A 17,187-nucleotide genomic window follows, 5' to 3' on the forward strand; every position below is an offset into this window, starting at 1 on the left:
TAGGTATTTATTAAATATTTTCTTCATGATAATGCTGGAAATGTTGCATTACATCTCACCAGATAGAGAGTTGTTATTTGCATAGTAACTCTCTGACCTCAAAATGTACTGTCACATTCACAGGATACACATAGATGGAACATGATACAATAACCAGCATGATGTCACTATACTGTTAAAGCTCCCACTAGTATTATGTATATTATAGTACTCCTACAACATCAATAAAATGTCTGATTTTTCATGATCTAACATAAATCAATCATCAATAGGAAAATGGCAGACCTGTGGACAAGTCTGGTCTCATCATGTGTACAAAATAATGTAACTTAGAAAGTAACTATTGGAAATACATATTGACAGCATTTGGCATATAAACAAAGAGTTTAGGAATGTTATAGGTCAAACAGATTCTTGGCAAAGACACATACTTCCTGGGGGAGGGAGGTGCAATATGACCTATCTGCTGAAGAAAAGACTCCAGAGTCCAATCTAACAGCAAAAGTTGTCAGAATCACCTGAGAACATCTTGTACTAGTACAGTACTAGTACTCAGTGATGATAGGTAACTTTCCACTAGCAACTAGCTCTTTGTAGAAGCTATGTATGCATAAAGAACCAGTGCCAGTCATGGATCCTAAGGTGTTATAATGTAACACTGCACTAGCAACTAGCTGAGTGTAGAAGCTATGTATGCATAAAGAACCAGTGCCAGTCATGGATCCTAAGGTGTTATAATGTAATGTAATGTAACACTGCACTAGCAACTAGCTGAGTGTAGAAGCTATGTATACATAAAGAACCAGTGCCAGTCATGGATCCTAAGGTGTTATAATGTAACTCCCCGCTAGCAGAGTCTCTGTGCAGCAGGTGTGTCTGTGCAGAGAGTTGTTATGGAAACTCCCTCTGGTTTGTGTTAGTACCAAGTCAACATTGCCCAGAGATAAGTACAGTACTATGTAACTTCCAACTAGAAGCTAGCTATGGGGAGCAGCTGTGTAAATTGCTAACTTGTGATAGATGTTCCTGATGGTGATAGGTTTACCATAGAAGTGTAACCATGGTATTACAATTTACAACCCATATACATGTACCACCACTGGCTTTTAGATATGGCTCCACAATTCTTCTAATTTCATGACTTCTATGTTGTGCTTTAGGACTAATCACAATAGAAACAGGGTCTTTCACAACACCAGATACAATTATACCACCATTAATATAATATTACTAAAATAGTACTATTATGTCACAACTTTTGCATGACTTATATAACTACAATGAAACTCTTACATCACAGACACTAACTAGTGATATCTTTACCACCTAAACATATAAAGCTTCCTCCACAGAGAATCTTATCTGTGTAATCCAAGTACAAGAGTCAACCCATTTGTTGGGAGTGAAGTCCTACATAGTGTTACAGATGGAACTGTGTTAATCCACACAATATCATCTACACTGAGGCATCTCATGTAAAACACTACTGACGGTGCACTTCACCTGTTTTCACCAACACATGTGGGAGTGCAGGACCTAGGAAGGGGAAGGGGAGTGGGTTCAAATGGGGGTGAGACATGGCTGACATTTGTCAGGATAGAACCAAATAGGGAAGAGGGATGGCATAGGCAGCATAGGTGTACAGAAGTGGGGCATGCTTTACCACTGTGCAATGACAATACATATTTACATCTATTGTATCATCGCCAACTGTTATTGTTCTCAGTAGCAAGGCTACTCACCAATGGTATTATGAATAATGGTGACGTCACAGCTCATTCACAGACAAATCATTCTTCCATGAAATACTATTGTCATATTTCTAAGCGGTGCAATGATTTACTAGAGGGTTGACAATGTAACAGGATATGCTGTATGCTGTCATACTACATCCAGATGTATACAGGCATTACACCCAGCCAAGTATAACTTGCTTTATATGATTGTAACTCAATGACATTGAACATGCTGTTAGGCTGCAATGATACCAGTTAATACGATAGGTCAAAAGGGGAACTTACAAATACGAGATTTGAGACAAACATGTAAGAGAGGCGAAAAGTGACATTACAGTTTACAAGGGATAATAATACCAAGTTCATGGCAATTAATTCAAACACAACATAAGTAACAAACACATGAAATGACTTTGAAAAGCCAAGAAAGATGACACCAATCCCAACAAATCCTGTGGTTACAACATTATGTAAAATCACTCTAATGCACTTAACAAGTTTCTAGTTTGAAGATACTCCAAAACTTACTGGTTTGGATATTTACGAGTGACGAGCTTACCTGTCTCGCCACAACCTTAGCACCCTCATTCTACCGCGCCTAGAATGTCCTGGTAACCTTTTTAACACTGTGCACCCTCTGTGACCCGGCTTCACGGGTCACTGCCCATCCTTCTCATGAGACCAAAGCCCTCCAAAGTGGTCTCTGCCTTGGAGTTGAGTAGTAGTCCTCCCCGACAGAAGGGGAAGACTACCCCCTCGACTCCTGAACTAACATCGAATTCTGACGCTACTGACGGGAGGGGGAGTACTTCCCCCCAGTAGGGAGGGAGACTACCCTCTACGACCCCGTCCACGTCTGACCCCTTAACTCTAACAAGGAGGCCTAAAATAGCAGGAGATACTCTTAAGTTAGGCCCAACGCCCCGAACACTGTAGTGTAGATGTAGTGAGGAGACAGGTAAGTCACGAGAGAACCGAAGTGAGAAGAACATTAGTTCATAGAGAAGGGGTTATACGACACTAAAAACCCCAGTAACTCACAGTGGAACTAGGTTACAAGTTACTACACGTTACTACGAGTTACTACCGGTTACTACAAGTTACTACGAGTTACTACCCGTTCCTACACGATACTACGTCAAAAAAAAACAACAAATTTTTACCATGAACTCACCGATAAAATTAGGTGGCCGGGCGAGGACTCGTTCGGTGGAGGCCCTTCCTTTTTTTCTCAGGTCTCTTGGCCTGTACAGGAAGGTGTATAGTCAGGTCAGTGCGACCGCTCCTCCGTCCGGCTGCGTCCCACCCCCCTCGGGGGAGGGAGGCGGGAATGGAGACAGGTAAGCTCGTCACTCGTAAATATCCAAACCAGTAAGTTTTGGAGTATTTACTTCGCTCCTCGCTTACCTGTCTCGCCACAACCTTAGCACCGAGTGGCACTGCCCGATGGTGGGAGGCCCGAGGGGTGGGACCTAATACCCGCCGGACCTCGCATCACCGCGCTACAAAACGCCGTCTCAGCCTGTAGAGAGTCCGAAAGGTAGCAGGTAACAAATGTTGTTGGCGTTCGCCAGGCTGCTGCCTTGAGAATGTCCTCCACTGGGATTCCCGCAAAAAGGGCTGTTGAGGCCGCTACTCCCCTGATGTCGTGGGCTCTCGGTGTAATTGTGCCGGTTGTAAACGGGCGGATGATTTCCGCCAGCCATCGGGAAATGGTGTCTTTGGACGCCGCTGAATAAGGTGCTCTCGGTAAGATGAACAAGGTCGTGGTTGTTCCTCTAAGGTGTTGGGTCTTGTTTAGATACCATTTGAGAGCTCGGACTGGGCACCACAGTTTATCCTCTGCGATTGAAGAGAGGGATTTTATTTCGGGGATAAAAATGTCCCCCGGCAGGAAGGATAGGACCTGGTTTTTGGCTAGGAAGGCCGGATCGGGGACCATTCTTACCCCGTGGTTCTCGAACCTGATATGGTTCTGTTTGGTGGAGAGAGCGTGGAGACAGCTTCTTCTTCTTGCTGACGCCAGAGCGATCAGGAATAGCGTTTTCTTTGTAAGAGATGCCAGCGAGGCTGAGGCCATGGGTTCGTACGGCGGTTTGGTGAGTGTTTGCAGCGCTGCTGACAAACTCCACGAGGGCGCGAGTCGCCTGATTCGGGGGCGCCTGTTCGCCATCCCCCTGATGAGCTGGGAGATGTCCCTGTTGCTGCCTGGGGTGGACCCATCTGCAAACCCACGATGTATAACGGTAATTGCCGACCTGTAGTTCTTGATGGTCGACACTTGCTTGCCTTCCTCGAAGAGGGAGTGAAGGAAGTCTACCACCTGTGCCAAAGAGGTTTCGGATGGCAGTACCTGTCTGTTGTGGCACCATTCCCCGAACTTGCGTAGTCGGGAATCGTAAGTAGCAACGGTTGTTGCCCTCCTGGCGTCGGCCGCGATCGCGGCAGCCGCTTCCGAAAAGCCCCTCTGTCGAAGGGAAGTCCTGACAACTTCCACGCAACTAGTTGTAGCCCTTTGATGTCTGGGTGGATGAGGGTCCCCCGTCTTTGGGACAGCAGATGGGGCGTGTCCGGTAGGATCGCTGGGGTGTCCATTAGAAGTTGTAGGAGCTCCCCGAACCATGGTCTGCGGGGCCAGAAGGGGGCTATCAGTATGACTCTTCCTCTGGAGTGGCGGATCTTTCTCAGGACCTGGCCGATCATGCAGAGCGGCGGGAAGGCGTAAGCTTCCAGATTGTTCCATGGGAAGGACATGGCGTCGATGTGGTGCGCCCTGGGGTGGAATTGTCTGGAGCAAAAAATCTGGAGTTTGGTGTTCTCCGCCGTCGCAAACAGGTCCACCATTGGTTTGCCGAAGATTTCGAAGATCCTGTTGCATGTTTTCTGGGACAGTGCCCACTCGTTTGGGTCCATCTGTCCTCTGGATAGAGCATCGGCCGTCACATTTAGTTTTCCGGCGATGTGGGACGCCCGTAATGTCATTCCGGAGTCCTTGGCTGTCATCAGGACTTCCCAGGTCAGCTGGCATAACCTCTCGGAGTGAGTGCCCCCCTGCCTGTTTATGTACGCTACCACGGTGGTACTGTCCGTGAAGACGGTGGTTACTGTATTTTTCAGGTGTTCGTGGAACGACTCTAGGGCCCGTTTGACAGCCAACATCTCTAGTGAGTTGATGTGCCATGACTTTTCTGCTGTGGACCACGTCCCCCAGGCTGTCAAGTTCTTCCAGTGGGCTCCCCACCCTGTCAATGAGGCGTCCGTCGTGACCGATGTGTTTGGCAAACTGGTGGTGAAGGGGACCCCTTGGTCCCAATTGCCTGTGTCGTGCCACCATTGTAGATGGGGGGTGATGTCTTCCGATCGGCGGATCGGCGCTGTCTGGTCCAGGGTTAGTAGGTTGGCCGTTTTCCGCAGGTGGAGTTGCAGCGGACGCATGCGTAGTCTGCATAATGTCACCACGTCGACCAGGCTGGACATTAGCCCCAGGGCTCGGAGCCACGTTCCTGTGGGTGACTCTTGTGACGATATGATCTGGGCTGTGGCCGCTCTGACTGCCTCTATCCTTTGTTCTGAGGGACTGGCTATGCCTGTGGTGAGGTCTAGTCTGGTCCCCAGGAACTGGATCGTCTGTGTTGGTGTTAGCTGGGATTTTGTTTGATTGATTATCCAACCCAGTTCCTGAAGGGTCTGCACCGTTTTCTGTACGTTGTGTGCCGCGCTGGACTTCGACTCTCCTACTATGAGCCAGTCGTCGAGGTAGGCGTACAGCGTTACTCCTTGTTTCCTGAGGTAGGCGATTACCGTTCCTGCCACTCTTGTGAAGACTCTTGGTGCCGTAGACAGGCCGAACGGGAGTGACCTGAATGTAAATCTCCTTCCGGCGTATTGGAAGGCTAGGTACCGCTGGTGACGTGGATGTATTGGTATATGTAAGTAGGCGTCCTGTAGGTCTACGCTTGCCGCCCACATGCCCTTTCTGAGCAGGGGTAGGATTAAATTTAGGGTCTCCATACGGAAACGTTTTGGTTCTACGTAATTTTTGTTGAGGGGTTTTAGGTTCAAGATCGGGCGCCAAGACCCGTCCCGTTTTTGTGTTAGAAACAGGGAGGAGCGGAAGAGGGGTCCCGCCTCTCCCGACACCTCTACAATTGCCCGCTTCGCCAGCAAGGCTGATACTTCCCCTTCTAGTGCTGCTTGTTGGACGGGGTCGGTGGGTATTGGAGTAGGTCTTCCCCCCTCCCCGGAGGGCGGGGCGGAGGTGAACTCTATCTTGTACCCTTGTGAAATCGTCTCCAATACCCACTTGTCCCCGCCCAAAATGTCCCATTGCTGGGTGAAAAGTGACAGTCTCCCCCCCACCTGCGGCGTTGCCGTGGTGAGGTGGGCACCCCTAGGGCCGGGCGGCAAACGGTGGTCTAGTGGAGGAGCGGTCGCCGTCCCGTCGGGTCGTCGCCGGGCTTCTGCCTGAGCCTCGTGTTCCCCACGGGCGAGGTGGTCGGCTAGTTGTTCCTCTTGATCTGCCCCGTGGGGTACCTCTCATGGGTGTCCTGAGGGACGTTCCTCTGCCTCCTCTGGTTGGTCTAGATTCTCTTAGGCGGTGCGGTCTTGACCTGAATCTCTCAGAGGAGCGGAATTCCGATTTGGCCAATGTCTCTCTGCGTGAGACTTCCTCCTGGAGTTTTTGTTGGAAGCTACCAGCGAAGAGGTCGTCTCCCAAGGAGGGCAGGGCTAGCATTCTCTCCTTAGCTTCCACGGACGGCCAGCGGATGGAGGAGATGACGTTTTCCCTCCTGGCCTTGACTGAACGTATAGCGACTCTAGCAAACTGGTCGAAGGCCAGTCTCACAAGCGGTCCGAGGAGTAGTAAAAGTTGGCCTGCCTCATTTCTGGACACGTAGGTATCGTCCTGTGGAAGTTGTTGGTGATATCTCATCAGCACCTCCGCGGTCAGCATGAGAACAGAAGTAAACTTCATTCCGGAGCGTGCGGCCAGGTCGACATCAACTAGGAGCTCCTCTAGCTTCTTCTGGCTAGGATTTTTGAAGATGTGTGAGGAGGAAGAGCCCTGCTCGGACCTTAGCTTTTCTCTAGCCTCCTGCGGTATGGTCGGGCATTTGAAAAGGGTTTTCCATGCTTCGTCTGGGACCCTGATGGCTCGTTCCGCTTTTGCCGGGAACGCGGTCCACCTCTTTTTGTCCGCGATAGCCTCGAACCTGTCATAACAGGAGGCGTCGACTGGAATGGTAGATTTCGGACGGGTAGAGGTCTCCCCTGTGGCTGTGAGTTTGGAAACTCGGGTCGGTTTAGTTGTCACTTCGGGGGTGTCTTCGAACCCAAGGTGTTTGCGGAAGATTTCTGCCACCCGCGTGGTTAGTTCCGGGGGTAAACTGCCTCCCGCCGTGGGAGCTTCCTCTTCCTCGAAGATGCCTGGGAACTCCTCTTCCAAAGGGTCGAACTCCGGGGGGACGTCAGAGTTGTCCTCCAGACCCGATAGATTTACGGAGGCTCTGCAGTCCAGAGTGTCCTCTCCGAGGGTGACTGCCTCCGGTTCCAGGGGGGGTTCCGGGACCGTAGTGGTCGTTGTAGCCGCTTTTTGGCTCCCGGCTTCTGTTTCTGCCTCAGCTCTCTGTTGTTCTCTCTCGAGGAGCGGCTTTAGGAGACCTGTCAATTGGGCTAGCCACGAGGGCTCTTCCTCGTGACGCTGTTTGTGTGGTCGATACCTCCTCTTAGCCCTACGGTATCCATCATCGGAGGAGTCGGAAGACTGGTCTGATGCTGGCGACCATCCCCTCCTGGTACCTCGTCTGGGGGATCGGGACCGTGATCGGGTGCGGTCCCGTCTGGCCGGGTTGCGTGAGGGATTCCTTCCTCTGCTCTCTCGGTCGGGGATCCCAGCTGGGGATCGTGATGGCTGTGGTTCTCGGTCCCCGCTCCGGGACCGGCTCTGGTTGGACAGCGATCCTCCGGCCTCTGGCTCTCTGCTGTGCGCCCCGGAAGGAGCTCGAGTTGGGCTTGTCGGTGCCCGTGGCACCTGCCTCTCCGGCGGGTTATTTCTCTGCGACCCAGATTGGGAAGCCTTCTCGGTGCCGGCGAGGCCGGACTTTTTCTTGGGCACTTTTCTCTTGGCCGGAGCCTTGCCCTTGTCTTTGCCTTTCCCCTTGGTCATGACTGATCCGGACGTCGCCGGGACCGTGGGAGGCATTTTCTCTCTCTCTTTCTCTCTTTCTCTTTCTCTCTCTCCTTCTCTTTCTCTCTCTTTCCCTTTCTCTCCTTCTTCCTCGGCCCCTACTGGGCCCCTCTCCAACACCTCTCCTTCTTCTTCCTCTCCTAACTGTGCTCGGTCTCCCGTTGTTCGGGACCCACTGGGGTTGGGGAGCAGGTCGAGTTTATCCTGAAGTTTGCTTCTCTGGCCTGCTAGCCAGGTATCAATGTCTAGCCATTGGTTGGGGGTGAAGTTGATACACACTAGGCAGGGGTCCCTCCTCGTGCACGTACGGCACTTGGGACAGAGATCGTGCTCATCCCAGGCCCTCCCTGGCCGGAACATAGAGCAGTTAACGCACTTCAACTGGCTTCTGGACATGACTGAAAAACCCCGGTTAAGGAAGAAGAATCTAACAAAACGATAGGAGAGGGAAGCTAAAAAAAAGGGGGAGAGAAGCAATAAGATCTGTGGGAAAACACACTAGGCTTAACACCGTGCCTCGGCTAGAGGCCCGCGGCTTACAATGGTAACAATTAGGCCTAAGCCGACCCACAAAGTCTAACTAACTAGCAAGTTAACGAAGGGCAGGGAGGAGAGAAGACAACGAATTAACGAAAATAACGAATAATGAAGGCAGGAGAATAAAAGTGAACAACAAAATTGAACAACTAAACAGTGGGTGAGGGAAAAGCGTGATAGCGTGTGTAGCCTAAAAAGGCGGGAACTAGCGTAACTACGGTAAACAAATCGCAGAACTGCTACCCACGCAAGTTTTCTGCACAGAAAAAACGGCGCGAGCGCCGTTAACAAAACCCAGCCCTAAAAAACCTCCCAAGAATAGGAAAAGGATACTTATCGGGCTGCAACGGTTAGAATGCTTCAGCAAACAGTAGGTGGAAAAAAAATTCCGATTCTAGGAACCAAAAATGGACAGAAATCGATGGAATAATATCCGCTCGAAAAAAACGATGTAGACGCTTTGGTTGGTAGAATGAGAAGGATGGGCAGTGACCCGTGAAGCCGGGTCACAGAGGGTGCACAGTGTTAAAAAGGTTACCAGGACATTCTAGGCGCGGTAGAATGAGGGTGCTAAGGTTGTGGCGAGACAGGTAAGCGAGGAGCGAAGTAAATACAGTAGCAATAAACCCTAGCTGGGATTAGCATCCAGCTCAACTAACAAAAGAACCTCTCATTTTTATGGTTTTTACAGCTGTTCCCTAAACATGAAAGTAACAGAACTCTAACAGCAAAATAGCTTCAAATTCATATTAATTATGAGTGCTCAGTACTTGTAACTGCCCTGTAATATAACTTGCGATGCTAAATTATGTTGAGCCTTATCAAAAACATGATACCATGAAGTCTGTTATGAAGAATGAATCCCCAAATTTTTTAATTAAATCATCACTCACTTCTCATGATATTGCATGTTAAGTACAAAGTCTGTGTTGATTTTGAAGAACCATGCTAGCGAAAGTCTCTCTTTTGCAATCTGGTAAAATTCTATCATAACATACTATAGCATGAATTTTTAACCAGACGTACTGGGAAAAATCAATGCCAAAAATATTCTGTGATAATGACAAACCATGTGCATCAATTTTGTACTATTGATCGACATCACTGCACTGTAGCTCTGTCAAGACTGAATTTCAATAAGTATCAAGTCCATGTATGAAATAGCAAACTACTGTATGCATCAGCAGAGTCAAACTAGGATTCTAAAAGGGGAAAGGGGGGGGGGAAGGGGAACTATTAGTATGGCACAAAGACAGGGCTATTACTACCGTAGTATCAATTCAAACAATGTAGAATTCTGGGAGGAGAGGAAATGATGAGGGTTGACTCAAGGTAGGCTTGCACGGTAAACCGGTTTTAATACCGAAACCGGTTTTTTCCGACCGAATTTCGGTACTATTTTTTATTTTAAGAAAACCGAAAAAACCGAAAAACCGAAATGTGAATTGCAAATACTGGAAAAACAAGGTTTATTGACTTTGGTTTCTCCAATTTACTGTTCTTTTTGCAATATGAAAGTAAATTGCAACAGGAGAAAGCTATTCTGATAGACGACATTGTCAGAGCTACGATCTGCACACGCCATAACCAGTGCTTGAGGGTGGATAGCTAGGCCTAACATTAGGCTATGCAGCCCTTATATGCGTGCATCAGGTAGGCGACCTTGTAGTATTGAACTGACCTTGGTGGCCAACGTTAGTTGTTGTGAGAAGTACACACTCAAATGACGAGATGCAGTTCAAAATAAATTGTTATATCCAACGTGTTTGTCCTCTTTGTGTTGTTCTTTGTATTTAACTTCAATTTAATAGTAGAGGATATGGAGAAAATCTTTTCAAACACATTGATCACACTTCGTGTTCAAAAAATGAACGTTAAAACTTGAAAGGTACATTGCGCAATCCACAATACCATACGACATGTACAGTCGCAGGGGTGGGGGGGGGGGCTCTGTGAGTTTAACAACTAAGATGCAACAAGTAACATTAGAACAATCACGGGGGGGGGCTCTGAGTTTAACAACTAAGATGCAACAAGTAACAGAACAATCACAGTCCATTATTCACAAAAGACACATGGCGTCAGGGTTGAGCCAAGGAATATTAAAGGAGTAAAAATGTTGCATACATGGCTGGAAATTACAGATGTTGCTGTTGGGACAATTCTCCTTTGTACGCTAAAAGATTTTATTTTCTTTGTAAGGTTCCTTTAAACATTTCTTCTTATCAGTTATCAGACAAGGCGTCTCTCAGTTGGTTTTTCGTTTACGTTGAAGAACACATGTTTCCAACTTAAACGTTAACAATTTATATTCTTTGCGACCTAATCCCGCTAATGCCAGCGATATTTTTCAACTTGTACTTGAAAGTGTAGATGGTAAATTCTCTTCACTCCTTTAAGAGAAATTTATTTTACTGCCAAGATACCACCCGCGAACATGGCTAGAGCCTCGTGCAATTTGGTACCTTCGAACACTTTGTCAGCCACTACTGAATATATTGGACCAATCATATTGTAAAGCAATTTTTTTACGATCTCCAATTGGTCATAATGGGGTTTACGCTCGGCCTTCATCTCCGAAAATATAACATATAATATAATATAACATGACCGTGATATTTTTTTCTGAACACGAATTTGAACTTCGTGAAGTACAGTAAACACAAGACAAACGATACATGTACGTGATGTTAAAACTTTAAGAAAAAATTTCACTAACACATTTCTTTTCGACATATTTACTTCAGTTTAGTTAACGTGGGTTATAAAATGAGAGTCATGAAGGCAGTAACATTTCTTGAATTTATTCTCCTTATTTTTAACCCTTCACTGCGAACGAACACACTTCAACCCCCTGTTGGTAAAGCTTCAAAAATACGCATCTTAGCGATCGAGATTTGGATGTTTTCAATGCAATTCGGGAGGTGGAAAAAAACCGGTTTTTGAGCCAGATTCGGTTTTTTGCTAGAGAAAAACCGGTTGTAAGTTTTCACAAAACCGTGCAAGCTTAACTCAAGGCATTGCTTAACTAAGATGCAGACTTATATATACTTTCATTTTTGTAGAATGTGAGGTAAGTATTATAAGCTTCAAAGTAGAACAGAAACAGTAATAACTTTTTACCCTTCAGAAAGAAAACGAAATAAAATGTTCGTTGGCAGATGATATACAGTGTGCATGTGTACTTTATCATTCAAGAAAGGAAATTCACAACAATATGGCCTACTAAAGAGTTTTATAGCTTTCACTGTGTACACCTATTTCTGTTTCCTGCCTTGTTCATACAGCAGACAAGATATCATATACTGTAACACTGTTACTGTAAAGTTGTGGAGCAATGGGAGTTCTGTGTGGACGGTGTGGAACCATTGTGGTAGTTTAAATCCCCTTGGAATTATATAGGGGTTATTGCTCCTGACATTAAGTAAACCAGTTGTAATTGTTGGCAGATTATGGCTTTTGGGGCTGCTTCTATGGATTGGCATATGGTATCAGGCTTATCCTGAGATTGTGATGTAACACATGTGATATTTTCTAGGGATACTCATGTGATCACATTCATCTCTATAAAGGAGTACAATTGCTTGGTGATGGTAGGAATGCACTGTAGTATTTGTGTATTATGTCTTAAACTAAGTTGTAGGGTAAAGTTCATCATTTGTATACAAGTGGTATTTCCACCTATTGTTAAGGGATTTAACTTAAGTTTAGACAAGAGCGTAAGCTTAGACAACAGAATTTTAGACATCAACAGCATGGTAAAACAGCAGCAACAACTTTAGTTTAGACAACAACAAACTTAGTTTAGACAACGAAATAAGTTTGCCCTTTTTCGCGTTCCATAACTATGATGATGTCTTTGAATATGACAGCTTGCATTGCTAGTTAGTACGATCAATCTAAACCAGTGGCTGTATTTAACCCCTAAATAACATTATATGAATATGTCTGTCATTTCTTTCATTAAAACATTGCATCTCTGACAATATTTACATACCAGTAGAAATGATGTATGGGGGGTACTAGTTATACATAGTGCAAACAGTTCATAACGATGGTATTAATATTATATATCTAATTAGCACCTGATTTATTATAAAACAATCCACAAGGAATTCAAATTATTAAATTAATGTAGTGTAATAGTGAACAAAATCATAAATAAGTATATGTAAATATTTTCTTGTTTCTGTTTGGTTGGGAAGTGTTCTTTTTTAAACCTTGTTTAGGTTTTATAGAAGACTTCCTTCCACACCTGATTTAAAGATATCGTCATATGTTATGTATATTGTATTTCTACCAAGTTTTAAGTAGTATCTACTATTTATGTAGCAATAATGAGTTAAATGGCACATACAATGGTTCTTCATCTAGAACTGCACTTACTATGTTCTCTGTTTCTTGTGACGATACACACCAACCCATACTTCTTAGTTAACATGATAAAATTACTTTTATGTGGAAAAACGAGATACTGTAACTATTGGCATTATCAGTACAGGAATTCCAGAAATGCAGTTGAACAGCCTATGACCAACCAAATTATGTGAGTTAAGTCCATCTCACTCTATCTGATGTATTGTACTAACAGAGACAGCTGACTGAGAACTGCCTTGTAATATCATACATATCTCTCACTTCTCTGTTGTGAGATAATTTTGTCTCTGGGTTCCCTTGAATTCCTGCCTCCCAACTTGCACCACTGATTGACTTTTTACCACCCTCTGCTTTTAATTTATCAGCTGTCACTGTACGCACATGTTCAGCTATTTATTTCAGTCATCGAAGGGTGAAGTAACTTTCATGACTGAAGTTTACACATTTAACAGATTCACTGAATATATGCAGATGGATAAAACTAATCCCAATTTCTGAGGATTCCTAACAAGACACGGTCAATGATAGTCCCAAACAGACAATAATATAAGCCAGTGACCTTAAAGCAAGACAATTTGTGCATGTACTTGTCTGTGATCTGGTAAGTGAAGTTCAAAAACGACACAATTTAAGCCAATGACCATAGAGAAAAGACAATTTGTTCATGTACTTGTCTGTGATCTGGTATGTGAAGTCCCAAACAGACAACAATTTAAGCCAATGACCATAGAGAAAAGACAATTTGTTCATGTACTTGTCTGTGATCTGGTATGTGAAGTCCCAAACTGACAACAATTTAAGCCACTGACGGCAGAGCAAGACAATTTGTGCATGCACTTGTCTGATCTGGTATGTAACTTTGGGACATGTCTACAACTTCATGGGGAGTTCTGAGTCATGATGGGCACTGAATCTCTCTGCACTATGGATGCAATCAACGATACAGATAAATATCAATGCTTGGACTACAACTCTTGAGCTGATGACATGCTGTTATTTACCTGTAGCTGATATTGAAACCATCCAGACTATAGGCTGCATCACTGTAGAAGTAAAGATACGCAAAACCTGAGGTGAGAGTGAACTGGTGACGTATATCCGTAGTATCATATCGGACTGGGCCACTGAAAAGAGAGCAAAGAATTAAATTTATACTTTGAGTTTTCATTCTGATTAACAGATTACATTGCACTCATCATAGAGAACCGATGGTATAGTGGTACATTCACATACAAACAGGTGCTCAACGATATGGTCTAAATGATCTACGCTAACCTTTGACCTTCAATTCCTGCATCCCCTAAGTTACTCAACAATCCATAGTATCAAACAGCATTCTGAGGTTCCAGGCAAATTCTAATTTTGATCCATAGAGGTCCTCTTTAAAGGATCAACACAGGTGGTGGATTTCATTGTTTTGTACACTGTATCTCAAAACAATTAGGAGATTTACAATTGACTAACACAGAAGAAAGAGTTGGTTTAAGTTGCAGTGAAGATTAGAAATGAATCCATATCAATCCAACACGGACACAATGATACGCTGCTTAGGCACCTTAACATTGCTTTGTAAGACATATAACGGCTATCAATACTGACTGTCTGCCTAAACACATCCTCAGAGGATACAGAGGTGCACTTTGACCAAAGCCATGTGATATTTGCATATAACTAGGTACCCCTCCCTTCCTACCCCCCCAACTTTAATCTATCCAAGAGATATATATGATCTTACAGCCAATAAGTTGCTCCTACTTATTAACTTATTAACTATGGATTTCACCTACTGTATGAAAGTTTTGTGTCCCACAAATTTACGGCAATGCTTTTATTATTTTTGTGTGTTAACCTTTAAACTACTAAGTCACATTTCCTTGATCTCTCCAGATCTCCATAGTGATGTAAAAATTGAGAAATAGAGGACTTTACCTTAAGGCAGCAACCAGAGGTGAATGAATGGAATCACCATCATAGATAAAGAGATGATCCCATCCGCACTCTGTCGCAAACTCTTCCAATTCTAGATGAATAGGAGTGTTATTTCTGAAAATATAAAAAAAAAAAAATGATTACTAGTTAGAGGATAGATTGAGGATTTTAAACTCTGAACAATTACCTGTTCATGATGTATCAGTCAAGGAAGTGAAGACTCCTAAAGAGCTGTCAGTCACAGTCACTCACTCACACCACACTCTTTGATGTGGCTGTGGTCTAGCACAGCCTCATGCAAACAGTAGGAAAAATGTAGAATGAGTATAATAAGTATAACGTAAAAATAAGATAAGTCATAGAGTGATGAAATAGATGAAACAGGGAAGCAAATTGACTTACTGACACTGTATTGATTGTTTTTTACCCCTCTATCATAGCTTTAATGGCTAAAAAACAACCCATCTGTGTAATCATGAAAATTGTTCCAAAATTTGTGAAAACAGTTGCAAAATCCCAAATTTACAACCTCAGCAGGTTGTAAGATAAACATATGGTACCAAATAAAGTACATGATTTCAAAGGAGGCAGGTTAGATAGCCCTGAGCAAAGTTCATCAAACATAGCCAATTGCAACTTTCATGTACATTCAGTATTTATGTATGTATGTAGGAAGTGAAATGAGTGCCACTCAGTATGCAAAATGAGGAAGCAACCTGCAGGCATTATATCCCATATATAATAAAGTAAACCCAGTATGTGTCGCAGAAAAAATACAAGAGGACTTGAGAAGGAGAAGGAAATGACACACGAGGCAGTTGATAAAATGTCAGCTCAAAGTGTAAAGTTGAGGATTCAGAGCCCCTCTGCATCCATTGAAATGACTGAAAAAATCCATCCTGTCAGATTGTTGGAGCCAAAATCACAATTTGCAATGGTAATGAGACTGTTCCATCTTGTACTGTAGAGTAGCCTGCACAGATGTATACAGTAGGAACACCTACTGTAGACACCAGTGTACAGTATCTGTACCATACTGTATGTTGGTTATAAACACCTAGACCAGTGTGGATGCACCATGAACTATATATAGTAGGAACACCAGTTTATCTACACCATACTGTATGTTAGTTATACTGTAAGCACCTGGCCCTGTGTGTCTGCACCATAAACTACAGTACGAACACCAAGACACCAGTTTATCTGTACTATACTGTATGTTGGTTATAAACACATAGACCAGTGTGGATGCACCATGAACTATATATAGTAGGGAACACCAGTTTATCTACACCATACTTTATATTAGTTATACTGTAAGCACCTGGCCCTGTGTGTCTGCACCTTGAACTACAGTTGGAACACCTAGGAGACACCAGTTTATCTGCACCATAAGTATGTTGGTTACAAGCACCTGACCCTGTGTGTCTGCACCATAAACTACAGTAGGAACACCAAGATACCAGTTTATCTGCACCATACTGTATACAGTAGGATCACTGATTACAATCACATGACCTTTAATCACAACATAGTGCATACCCATAGATGCATCCTGTCAATACAAGTTTCTTCCTTCATTATTGGCAGATCCTCTGATCAAACAGCCTCCGCACTCTACTCTAGAGTTACATCAATTACATTTAAATGTATTTTTAAGGACTTTTCCTGGTCATCCTTTGGACCACCTGTACCTGAAATTAGGTTGTCCTAAGGTTACTCAGCACCCAGATATATTTGTATTCTGTGAATTGAAATTTGCATTGCGGCATCGTTCTTTGAACAGTCCGGTATTGTCTCTTGTTTCTATGCACACCCCTTTAGAGCTTTCATTTGACATTTATAAGATGAGTGTTTTAATGATCTCTTGACGTTACCCCTGTCAGTTGATTGTGACACATATTATATAACTTCCTACACCTAACTTTTAATTATTGCTCTCATAGAAAATGAAAGCAAACTGAAAATTGACAAACATTATATATCATTTCCTACACTTAACTGTTTGTTATCGCTCTCATAGCATGAAAGCAAAATGAAAAGTCTGAAATATTACAGAACAGATGAACAACTATTTATTAATCTAACTATTATAACAACTTGTAATAGCTTATCAATTTATTGGAATTAAGTCAATAAAAAAATATGAACCCAATAAACTAATATCTGTCCCTTTTTTTTCTTTCGTTCTTCACTCTTTGTACTCTTTTGTGTTCACTTCCTTCCCCATACAGTACAGTACAGTATTTATCAAATCAACAAATACCATGATCTTGTAGCCTCAAGCACTATACTGTACATGTATCAGTAATGTAATATCACAGTAGTGATATCACTATCTGAAACTTGAAACAAGCTGTTGTGTGTCTGTGAATAGTGATTACCCGTCATGCACTAGTAGCAATGTTAGACAAAATTGTC

General features: G+C 43.9%; 1 protein-coding gene across 8 annotated transcripts in view; it reads right to left on the reverse strand.

Annotated features, from left to right (window-relative positions):
• The window catches only part of LOC139967817 (attractin-like protein 1), a 62,211-nt gene that overhangs the window by 36,349 nt on the left and 8,675 nt on the right, over nucleotides 1-17,187 (reverse strand). For all 8 annotated transcript variants that reach the window (XM_071971912.1, XM_071971913.1, XM_071971914.1 and 5 more), the window contains exons 3-4: nucleotides 14,767-14,880; nucleotides 13,839-13,961 (exon numbers count right to left, since the gene is read on the reverse strand). In XM_071971912.1, the coding sequence (XP_071828013.1) occupies nucleotides 13,839-13,961; nucleotides 14,767-14,880 (237 nt within the window). The remainder of the gene's footprint in view (nucleotides 1-13,838; nucleotides 13,962-14,766; nucleotides 14,881-17,187) is intronic.

The sequence above is a fragment of the Apostichopus japonicus genome, chromosome 5 (genome assembly GCF_037975245.1).
Source record: "Apostichopus japonicus isolate 1M-3 chromosome 5, ASM3797524v1, whole genome shotgun sequence".
Lineage (NCBI taxonomy): Eukaryota > Metazoa > Echinodermata > Holothuroidea > Aspidochirotida > Stichopodidae > Apostichopus > Apostichopus japonicus.